The sequence below is a fragment of the Pseudopipra pipra genome, chromosome 15, assembly GCF_036250125.1.
Source record: "Pseudopipra pipra isolate bDixPip1 chromosome 15, bDixPip1.hap1, whole genome shotgun sequence".
NCBI classification, from domain to species: Eukaryota; Metazoa; Chordata; class Aves; order Passeriformes; family Pipridae; genus Pseudopipra; species Pseudopipra pipra.
Window position 1 is genome coordinate 11985607 of NC_087563.1, and position 11132 is coordinate 11996738.

Below are 11132 nucleotides of genomic sequence, written 5' to 3' on the forward strand. Positions count from 1 at the left end.
CGGGTAATTTCCTCCGCCCAGGCTGGCTGATGGTATCTGCTGCAGGGCAGGGCAGACAGAAGTCCCAAGCACCCAGAGTGCTCCTTGCAATGGCATTAGTGCTGCAGTGACCACGCTCACTTCAATAACTGATTTCCTGAGTAGGAAAGCCAGGAGCACAGACCTATGGCCACAGGGCTACTCTTCTTAATGCCTCCAGGACTTCACGTGTGACTAACGTGACAAAAAAGCTGAGCCTGCATAGGCATTTCTGGCTAGCAGGGGAGAGGGCTATATACAAATGGAGTATGATGAGGAAACAGGCTTGGCCAACATCCCCATACCCAGTTTAGAGCAGGTTTTTAGGCCAAGCTGTGTGCACACACTCGTGGTCCTGAAAGGAGGCTGTGACATAAGGCTGGACCCTGAGCCCTCCATGGGACACATGCTGGCAAAGGCTAAACATTTATTGAAAGAAGAAATAAGGAAAAAATGGTATCAAGATTTTCCAGGGAGAGCTGAAATTTGAGCAGCCCAGAACAGCCTTTGGGTCTGATAACCTATAAAGATACTAAAGCTCTGGAATGAGCACAGGGTCTGAGCTGCTGAAAGAGATACTGTAATTCCAGACCCCTGCCTACAAGGCATAGCAATCACAGTACGAGTGTATTTATACACTGCCACGGGTAAGCCATGAATTCAGGAGTGGCAGGATGGAGAAAGTAACCCCCTATTATATTTAACCCTGGGTGTGTGCTATAGGGCAGGGTGTGGTGGCTGGCCAAGCAGCCAAGGCATCCCACTGTGTAACCAAAAGCAGGAGGTCGAGCTGTGCCCTGGGCTCACGCCAAGCTTTGCTTGGTCAGTGCAGCTGCAGCTAAATCTGAGGTTGTTCAGGGCAGAGAAATGATTCTAGCAGCTGCCCTCCCTTGCATGCCAGCAGCTCCCCCGACCAGCAGCTCCAGCTGTGCTAGTAGCAAAAAGTCAGGCAGAACTTTGATCTCGCCCTGCTTAGATGCAAGCACTGTCATAAAAAGGAAGCACAGAAATATGTGCACAAAAAAACATTGCCGAGAACTTTCTGCTGTTATCACAAATCTTATCTCCTGCTTCCTACCCATTCATGCACTCTGGTCCTCATTTTTGCTCAGCCTTAAAAATCCCTTTCACCAATCTCTGGTGTTTTCCTTTTAAAGTCCTTGGGAACAGATTTGTGGCTAGATCTGTTCTGAACACTTCCTTACACATGCTGAACCCAGGATGTTTTCGGCTAGTTCTCACAGCACCATGTGCCCCGTGCTTTGCATGAGCTACGGGAACAACCCTCCCTCCCCGCTGCCCCAGGGGGCTGAAGTACCTGGTACATGATGGAGGAGGGAGGTGGTTCGATGCATGGCTGCTGGTCTGGCAGAGGCAGCTCCTCCAGCAAGTCCACGTTGGACAAGGCATCCTCTAGTGTGACGTGAGTCGTCATGGTTCTGGATGTTCAGTTTCCACACTAAATCCAAAGTAAAAGAGAGGGTGATAGCTGGACAAGACAACCAGCCAGCAGGCAGAAGACCGAGTGGGAAAGTTCCGAAAGACAAAACCAGCCCCACAACTGGCTGGCACTGCAGGGGATAAAATCCCAGTTTATCTCATTTTCCTCTCTTTGTGTATTTAACCTACATCTCTATGTCATCTCTCCTTCTACAATTCAGCTGCAGAGTAGGAATGCAGAACAAGAGGAACACAACTGCCCACCCAGGCACTTCTCTCCTAACTCTATGCAAAACTATCTGAGACAGAAAACAGTTGGGTGTTGCAGTGCAGCTTTAGCAGCCCCAAGTGAAACCTCCAAAATGCAAAGTGGTGCTATCAAGAATATCTCTCGAAGCACCATGATTAGAAAAGTATGACAGATGCTGACACTCACATGCTCTGCTTCTCACACACATGAACGGCGCTGGAAACTGTAAACAACCAACTGCACTCCCAAAGGTGAACGGGAAAGAGTGCTGTGCAGGCAGGCTGTGGCACTGCAAGCAGCCAAAAAAGAAGTTGCTGTAAAATAGAATTTCCCTGCCTTTACCACAGACGCGGAATCCCCTGTCACTCCCAGCCCACCCTGGAGCCGCCAACAGTGCCAGCTGCACACAAAATAAAATCAAAGGGAAACATTTCTGAAAGCTCCCTGGCGCTCACCCCAGGCAGGCGCCCCACTGGGAACCACAGGACAAACCTCTGTGTCCCTCGTCTCCTCTGCTACTCACCTTGGCTGTAAGTGCACTGTCACCCAGGCTCAGCACTTTGTGTAATCACAGCCACAGGGCTTCCCTGGTTAATGCCTAATCCTCTGCAATAGCTGTGCCCGACCTAGAGCCTGTGTCTCCTGGAAAAACACCCCATTGCATTTAAACATTTGCAGAGAGAGAATACTTTAAATATTGACATATCATTCAATTAGCAAATCACCCCCTCAGTGCTTCTTTCCTCACTCAGAACCTGTCTAGTTTCAAATGTGAGCCTTCTGAGTCTCATAACTCTCATCTGCAGGACAGCAGAGCTCTCTGTTATCAAAGTTCCCATCAAGATACTCATACAGTTCAATAAAACACCCTGCAACCTTCACTTTGGCTCAGGCAAGCGGACCAAGCTCTTCGCCTGTCTTGTTACATAGCATGTTTTCCAATCCTTTAATCATCTCTTTGGCTTTTCTCTAAGCTTTTGCAGCTCTTGCTGAAGTGCAGACACAGTAGCAGGACACAAGGCTCCAGCAGTGACTGCACAAGACCCAGATACAACAGCAGCATAACCTCCCTTCTTGAGTACAACCACACCAGCTCCTTTGCTCACAACAGCAGCTCTATGGGCGCCCATACTCAGCCAATTATCTGCTACAAATCCCTTAGGGTTTTTTTCCCCACCAGTTGAGTCACTGTTTCCAAGAGTATAAGTTTGCTCTTCATTTCCAGCACTGGGAGCACAGAAGGACAATGGCTTTGGGACATCCATAGATGGACACACACAGACCCAGCAAGGTCCACTGCCAAGAGGGATGCACTCTGTGTGTAGTACTGGAGTGGTTTCATGTTGAGTGACAAGAGGGATGAGTCTGCTGCTGTGTCTCATCATCATTGCTGCCTGCATGTATGGACTGCAAGAATATGTATGAGCCTGGTAAAACCCATTCCACCTCCACAAATGCCTCCCCAAGGTAGCAGGCAGCTGAGAAACCGGTTTGGTTGTGCCCGCAACTGAAACATCATTGAATAACTGCCTGGAAGAAAACAAAATCTCAAGCAGCTTTTTTCCCTCCACACTCAAATTTCTGTTTCCTTCTTCACCCCTCTTTGCTAAAATGGTTTCCTGTTACAAATTGTAGCAACTGTCAAAACCAGACATTACGTTTCTGTAGCTTCCTCCCTGCCTGCCTGCAGGCACCCTGTGCTGCTCCCCATCAGCCGGCGGCTCAGCTCGCCCAGCCCCACGGAGCCACCCACCCTGCTCCACCACCACCCTCCAGCACCTCTGGACGCACCACTGGGATCCCTGAACAACACCCCTGCTACTCACTCATGCTGCATTACACACTTCAGGCTTGAGAAGGCAAAACTTTCCATTTTATAGCTTTGAGGGCTGTGGCTGTTTGTTTGGGCTCATTCTCCATTTCTCTCTGTAAGTTCAATTCTAAGACCATTTGTGCAAGGCAGTTTACTGTAATCAAAGACATCTCCTCAATAACCCTGTGACACCCAAAGAGCTCAGCAACTCAAGGGACAAAATTACTGCTGCTGTTTGGGCCATACCAGGAAACAGAGTCCCAGATACAGCATCAGGGTCCTGCTGTGCCAGGCAGCACACAGATCTGTGAGGCCAAGTTAGTCCCTGCCCTAAAGATCTCACACTCAAACAGAGGAAGAGAGGCAGCATGTGGAAATGCATGAATAGAAAAGGAAGCATCGAGGCATTGTGAGCGAGAGGTGCAATCAGCCATCAGCCCACCCCACGCTTTGCCATGGCTGAGCACTGCAAGAATCCGGATGCAGATGGAAAAACTACACAGATTTTGAGAGTTTAATACATGAGTCTTTACAGGGACTTCTAATTTCCACTCTACACTTTCTTAAGCCCAACAGGGAAAACAACGGAGGCTACAGGGAACAGCGTGGTCACCCAGGACTTCCCCTGGGTCTTGTGTCTGTAGCACATTGCCACAGACAGCAACCTCACAGCTGGAGCATGTGACAGAGGGGCTACTGGTCCAGAGCCAGCAGACCTGGATCATCACCCCAGATCACCCACAGAGGAGCAGCTGTGAGTGACCTGCCATCTGCCTCTGCTGTGACCCCTCACCTGCTCCTTGGGGTGGCTGTAGGGCTGGGGGGGGGGGCTGTCCTTGGTTGGGGTCCCCTGCCACGTGTAAGCATACAGCAGTTAGAGGGGTTGTGCACTGCACAAAGGCTGGGGAAGGCTCTGAAGGCATCAGTGATGCTCTCTCCTGTCCAAGGGGCACTGCACTGTGTCACCCCACCACGGGGGCAGCCTGGGAGAGCCAGAAGGGGAAGCCCCACTACCACAGACCCACACTGCTCTCCCTCGCCTTCCTGCAGAAAGGTTCTTACACAAACATGTGGGGGCTGTCCCATCAAATCCAGCTTCCTCCCTCTGTCCAGAGACAAGGGGGGCAGCTGTCAGGTGATCTGTCAGCAGCCAAGCGGCTCCAGCCCAAGGAAGTCAGGGATCCCTGGGGACACTCATGAAAAAGCTTTAACTGCCATCCACCACCTGGGCTTCAGGGCAGGGGCAGCTGCACTGGGAGGCAGTGGTTTGGTGTCAGTGTTTGGGCACATGTGGCCGTGGGGCTGGGCTCCCACCATCCAGGGAGCAACAAAGCAGCATGCCCAGAAACAGGGCTTTTTTTCTGTCATAACACATCCACAGAGGGGTGAGGCTTTCCCTTGCATGCAGGAAGCATATCCTGCCTCTCTGAACTCACACACAGCCATACAGGCTGCCAAGAGCCACCTCCATATCCCACTGCTGGCCACAGAGGCCAAAGTCCCTCTGGTCCTACATGATTTGGCAAAACTGAAGGTGAGCCTGGCAGAAACCAGCTCCACCCCAGTGAATCCCAGGGCAGGGATGCTGCCATTGGGCTGATTATCCCTTCTGCTGATGAGCATCAGTACTAATGAGTGCAGTGTTGCCCACACTTTCTCCTCCTCTGCTGCAGAAACTTCCTGTCGCTGTCCCACATCTCAGTTGCAAACCCTCTGGCCATCTCATACACCTTCTAAAGCCAAATGATACCAGAGGCACTGGGGCTTCCAGACACTGCAGGGAGCCAGTCAGGCAGGGCCTGTGCACAGGGCACGGCCCCACCACCCTGAAATGAAAAGTTCCTGACACAGTGACTGTTGTGGCAGCAGCTTGGGGGCCAGATTTTACAGACAACATGGTAAGGCTTTGAGGAGTAAGGACGGACATCCCAGATATCTGAAGTTGCAGGGCATATCCTACCTTCCCCACTAAAATGCTTGCCCAGAAGTGTTGGTGCAATATCATTCTCTTTGCAGCAAGAAGCACAGAGGCGACTTTATTGTTCAAGCAGCTTAGGGAAACAAAGAAAGACTTTTAAAAGCAAGGCCATAATGAATATGTTGCATGCATGTGTGCTCAGCTCCAAAGCTGCACAGCTGAGAGCTCTGAGGAAGTGGCACGGGCTGTTCCGGATTTTCAGCTTGCCTGCTCCTACAGCAGTCACACCGGAGCTGCAGTAGCTACCAAAAGCAAGAAAGGAGGCAAGGAAAAATGGGAATTGCCCAGACAGAGTCCATGTCCTGCAAGTCTGGGGTGAGATGAGCAGCAAAATGATTTTTGCTGGGGAGATGGCAATGCAAAGGAGGAGGACAAACCTTCTGGTCACCTCCTGAGGATCTGGGATTCTTCTTCAGCTCTGATGCCCAGTCCCTGGGTAACCTGGGAAAGTCACAGAGTTTAGTTTTGCCCCTGTGGTAATGCTTCTCCCTCTTACTCCAAAAATAGCATCTAATCAGTGGGCATGAACTGTCCTGTCCCAACAAGTGCCCAAGCAGAGTGAAGTCTTATGTGCATAAGAGCAAAGTGTTCCTGGTACCCACTGCCTCACAGCAACAGAAGGATAAATGCTTATGGCCACCAACATATTTTTAGTCCAGAATAACTTCATGGTGCAAAAGTTTAGTTTGACCCTTGTCTAAAATGCACAGGATTGAAGCCCCTTGTGTTTTAGGATGCATGTCATCAACTCATTCTCTCACGCTCTAAGAATTACTTGTAATTGCAACTGTCACCACAGTCAGGAGGTCCTTTATAGAAGCAAATAAGCACAGCCAAGAAGAATGAGGCTGGCAGAGCTGGGCCTCTGCCCTACACAGACACAGATGCTAATAACCATGAAATCACCCTTCCTATTAAAAAAGGAAGCCAAACTGCATGACTCCTGAAGCTATATCTCCAGTCTACATTTTATGCCATTCCATTAGGGCTGAGTTCCAGGCATTTGTGCCATCCTTGTCTTTCAGCAACATAATTATTTTGGAATTTATTTCTTTTAGAATAACTGAATCATATTTTTTTCTGGTGCCGAAGAAAGAGGGTCAAGGAAAGAGGAAGGTATGTGAAGCTATATTTCCAATAGAGTTGAAAAATTTTGACCAAGTTTACAGGCAACCCCACTGCTGACAGTTAAAGCACTTCTTGGGAAACCAAATCATACAGGCCAGCATTGTTAATAGTTGACCAGATATTCATCTTCCAAAACCAATCTTCCTATTTTTCATGCAAGGATGATAATTGTTTGTTAACAAAATTATTATAATGAAATCAGCATATTCTGCTTTGCTCAAGAGACCCTGGTCAGAAAACGGAAGATTTTGCATATTTCCCAGGCTTCATTAATAACAATTAACTGTACAAAGGAGAAAAGAATTATCCTTTGCAGAGAATTACCATAGAATTATATGGCTGTGACACCAGAATACTGGGCTCGTCACCCATCTCTGTGACTAACCCCAGACAACTGTCGTCATGCAAAACATGAGGGTGATTTTTGTTTCGGTATCTCGGGGCAGGAGGGGTGCAGAGGCTTTAGCGACTCAGCCTAATTCTTTGAAATCTTTGTGATCCAAAGCCCCCAGGCAGGAACCCCCCGTGGAAAGCGGCAGATGGCAGAGGGGGCCACGCTCTGCTGCTGGCAGTGTCCTCTGACAGCACACACAACCACCACCCTGCCCCCTTCTCCAAAACAGCCCCGGGCACACAGGGAGGCTTTAGTGTGCGCCTCTTCTCCTCCTCCTCGTTCCTTCCCGGTCTTTCCAAACCACGGAAATTTCCTGCGGAATCCATCCCTTGAACCCCCGCCCGGTGGGATGCGGCTGGCACGAGGCATTTCCAGCGGTCTCGGGTGTAAAGTTGAGCACAAAGGAGCGCTGCCCGGCCCCACGCGCGGGGACCGGCGCTGCGGGGCTCCGACCCGCGCCACGGCCCGAACCTGCGGGCGCCGCTCCAGCCATCGCTCCCAGCGCTGGCTCAGCCTCCCTCGCTGCCTCCATCCCCCTCCTCCCCCAGGAACACCATATTTCCACGCCACGGGTGATCCGGGAGCTGGCCGGAGCCCCCGCCGGGGCCGCCCCCCGCCGCCAGCCCGGCGCTGCGCGCCGCCGCTCCTCCATCATCATCATCATCATCGCCATCCCCTCCGCGCCCCGTTCTCCCCGCGCCAAGCATCGCCGCCACCCCGGCTCGGGCTCCCGCTGCCACGGCGGGGCCTGCAGCGCCCGCGGGCCCGGGGGCTCGGTCCCTTCCCACGTCCTGGGGGCGCGGGGCCGGCATGGGCGGGGGGGAAGAGGGGGATTTGCGCTATTTTTTCCCCGGCGCTTTGCCGCGGCTGCGGGCAGGCTGAGCGCCGCAGGTAGCTCTAGGGATTGTGGGATACATCCCGCACATCCCGGCCCGGCCGGGCCGCCCGCCCGCCCTCCGCTCCCGGGGCGGCGGCACCTGCCCCGCCGCTGCCCCCCGCCCGCCGCCCCCGCTCCGCGCTCCCGGGGCGGCGGGGGCACCGCGCTCGGCGGCGAGGGGGGAGGAAGGAAGGAAGGAAGAAAGGAAGGGAGGGGGTGAAGCCGCGCAGCCCCCGCGCAGCCCCGCGCCCACCCCCGCCCGCTCACCTGCGCTCGGCGGGCGCGATGCTCCGCGCCGCGGGATGCTCCGCGGGATGCTCCGCGGGATGCTCCGCGCCGCCCGCACAAAGAGCAGGAAATGGCTGCAGCAAGTGCACTTCCGCGGCTCTCCGCCGGCCCCTCCGCGCGGCGCGGCGGCGGGGGGAGCCCCGGCCCCCGCCGCGGGAAGGGGCTGGAGCGGCGCGGGCGGCTCCTCCCCCAGCAGCGCGGGGGATGCGCGGCGGGGCCGGGGGCTGCATCCCCCTCCTCACCGGGAAGGGGGGCCCGCAGCTCTCCCCCCGCGGCGGGGACCTCCTGCGGTGGTCGCTCCGCCGGGGCCGGCCGGGCTGGCGGCAGCGCGGCGCCGGCGGGGTCGGGGTCAGGGAAGGCCGCCAGCCACCCCCACCCGGGGCGCGGAGGGAACAAGGCTGGGGGCAGCTGCTGCAGCCCCTCGGAGGTCTGGTGCTGGCAGAGCGGGTTTGGGTCCCTGAGGAGGCAGGACCCGGCTGGGTTCCCCCATCTCCCCGCTGCTGTGTTTGCTGGGTATCGGGTGTTCAGCCGCTCTGCCCCTCGGAGGACCATTGTCAAGTTTAACCTACCATCTTAACAAACATGCTGTTTGCAGAATACATGTATGTATAGAATACATATGGAGCCTCGGATAACTGAGCATGTTGGGGGGCAAAACCAGAAGGCAGTGCCTTTGCTCAGAGCACCAATCCACTTCTGAGTCAGCACCACATCCAAAAGGTCTTCCTTTTGGCATTTTTGGCATCTGGCTTTTCTTCAGGGACAGGTTTCCAGTCCTTCTGCTCATATTTCTTTTTAAAGCTCTAATACAGCTCTTCAGATCTACTGTGAAATCCAAACTGGACCTCTCACAGCTTTCAGAGGAACATTGCCTCATGGTGACTTAACACAAGCCCTGTATAGAACTATCTTGTTGAAAGACACTGGTGGATACCTCAGGACTGATGGAGGTCTAGATACAGGTCTAGATGTACCTCCTTGGTGGCCCTGGCAGTGTTCCTTTCCTGAGCATCAGCCTATGCTAAAACTGGACTATCTTGCCCCTCCTGGATTAGAGTGACCCCTCTAATTCCTTAGATTGCTGCTGTTGCCCATGCTAGTGAGGGGCTGAGCTTGCTCCCTGTGGGTGTGTGTTGACTCCGCAGGGAAGCTTGGACACCAGTTTACACTGCAGTTCTGCTACTGTGATTTGAATGGATGCAATGGGCTTAAAGGCACCAGGGTCTGCAAACTAGAAAAGCAGCAGGACAGTCTTAGGAACTATCTTTGTTTTACAGGAGAGGACTACACCTGAAAAAAAATGTATTAATATCCTCTCTGGGAGTAGACCCTTCTCTTTCCCCTGAATAGTGTTTCTTCTTTGGAGGTGGGACTAGATGACCTTTAAAGGTCCTTTCCAACACAAACTATTCTATGATTCTGTGATATCTATGACTCTATCTCACCTTTGACTAGAACATCTTGTAGCCATCATTCCTCTTTTTACTATTTAATTCTTGGCAGAAAAATTCAGTAAGTGAGCACTGGTACTGCAGACACAAAGGATTTTACAGCTAATATTGCTCTGAGGCCATGGGTGAAACCAGGTCAGTTCAAGAAAACTGTGGCAACAAAGACTTCTGTGGACTGTTTTTTTGCACAGTTTAATCTGGTCCCATTATCAGCCAGGCTCAGAGTGATGGGAATTCCATTAATGTTAGAATAATATTTTAATTTTGTGCTCCGTGTTGTCTTAGCTTGTAGAATAATAGAATGAGCTTCTCTGCATTTGTCCTGCAGATCTCTCTGCAGGCTGGGAAGTATGACAGCAAGCAGCAGCCCCATGCAGCTACAGACTCAGGAGTGTGTGCATCAGCTGGCTCTGTGTGGAGGGGTGGAGGGGAGAGATAACTCGATAGTGGGAGGAGCTGAACAGAAGAATACACACGGATTTGAAGTGGCTGCCAAGTGAGATTTAGCAGAGCCATTCACCTGAATCCATCCGCGCTGACAAGTGCAGCGTTCAGAGAGGGACAAAGCCAAACATCACATAAAAACATGTTCATTAAAAAATGTTTCAGGAAATTCTAGACTTTTATCAGGCCTGATTTTAAGGTAATTGTGTATTGACAACCCCCACTTCCCCAGGGTGACCAACACATGCCCAGGAAAGAGGTTTTCATGGCTAATTCTGCCACTCTCCAGCCCCTGGTCTCCGCTGAGAAGCATCAGCTGCTCCTTCTAGATGAGGTTACTGCTTGCCTGCCTTTTCCTAGCAGGGACGCCAGCCTGGCTGTGCCTGTGCCTGGCCATCGCAGCAGCAGGTTGGGGACACGCTGGGATAGAGCTCTGGGCCTTGGCTCCAGCCAAGTGTGCAGCATCAGCAGAGCCGTGCACCCAGCGGGAAAATAGGGACAAGCACAACCTCCCACCTTGCTGAAACACTTTTCCATCGGGTAAAGGTGGAGTGGCTTAAACATTCAGCAGATGGCAAATGCTTTCTAAGGAGTAGAAAGGGGAAGAAAGGAAGGGGTATTCAGAGAAAGGTTACTCACTTTGCAGCAGGAGACTGGTATTCTGACCTCTACTTTGTGGGGAACGTATCCAGTGAAGCCTCATGAAGGGCACCCACCTAAACTCACCATAGACACTGCTCTAGTGGGAGAGAACTGGGTTACAGTGCGCTGACATCATGCAGCTATCCCAGTAAGGCACTAACCTTTTGAGATTCCTGAAGATCCCTGTAAATTATCATGGGGAAACACCCTCTGGGAGCACTCAAATACTACTACCCCCATTTTATGAAGATTCGGAGAATTTAAAGCCACCATAATGGATGTTTAGACCTAAAAATCTGGTGTCCATATAGTAACTTATGTAGTAAATTACTGAATTTGCAGAGATTCTGAATACTTCATAATAATCTAATCCCAGAACACAGCCATAGTTCGGGGGAACAGAGATATT

At 52.2% G+C, this 11132-nt stretch overlaps 1 protein-coding gene across 4 annotated transcripts in view; it reads right to left on the reverse strand.

Annotated features, from left to right (window-relative positions):
* CYFIP2 (cytoplasmic FMR1 interacting protein 2) overlaps positions 1 to 8281 on the reverse strand; it is a 53885-nt gene extending 45604 nt beyond the window's left edge. For 3 of the 4 annotated variants that reach the window (XM_064671931.1, XM_064671929.1, XM_064671932.1), the window contains exons 1-2: positions 8166 to 8281; positions 1337 to 1477 (exon numbers count right to left, since the gene is read on the reverse strand). In XM_064671931.1, the coding sequence (XP_064528001.1) occupies positions 1337 to 1453 (117 nt within the window). In that variant the 5' untranslated portion in view covers positions 1454 to 1477; positions 8166 to 8281. Of the gene's footprint in view, positions 1 to 1336; positions 1478 to 5876; positions 5941 to 8165 lie in introns of all 4 variants that reach the window. The other variant, XM_064671930.1, reaches the window with a different exon arrangement.
* Between the last annotated feature and the right edge of the window lie 2851 nt (positions 8282 to 11132).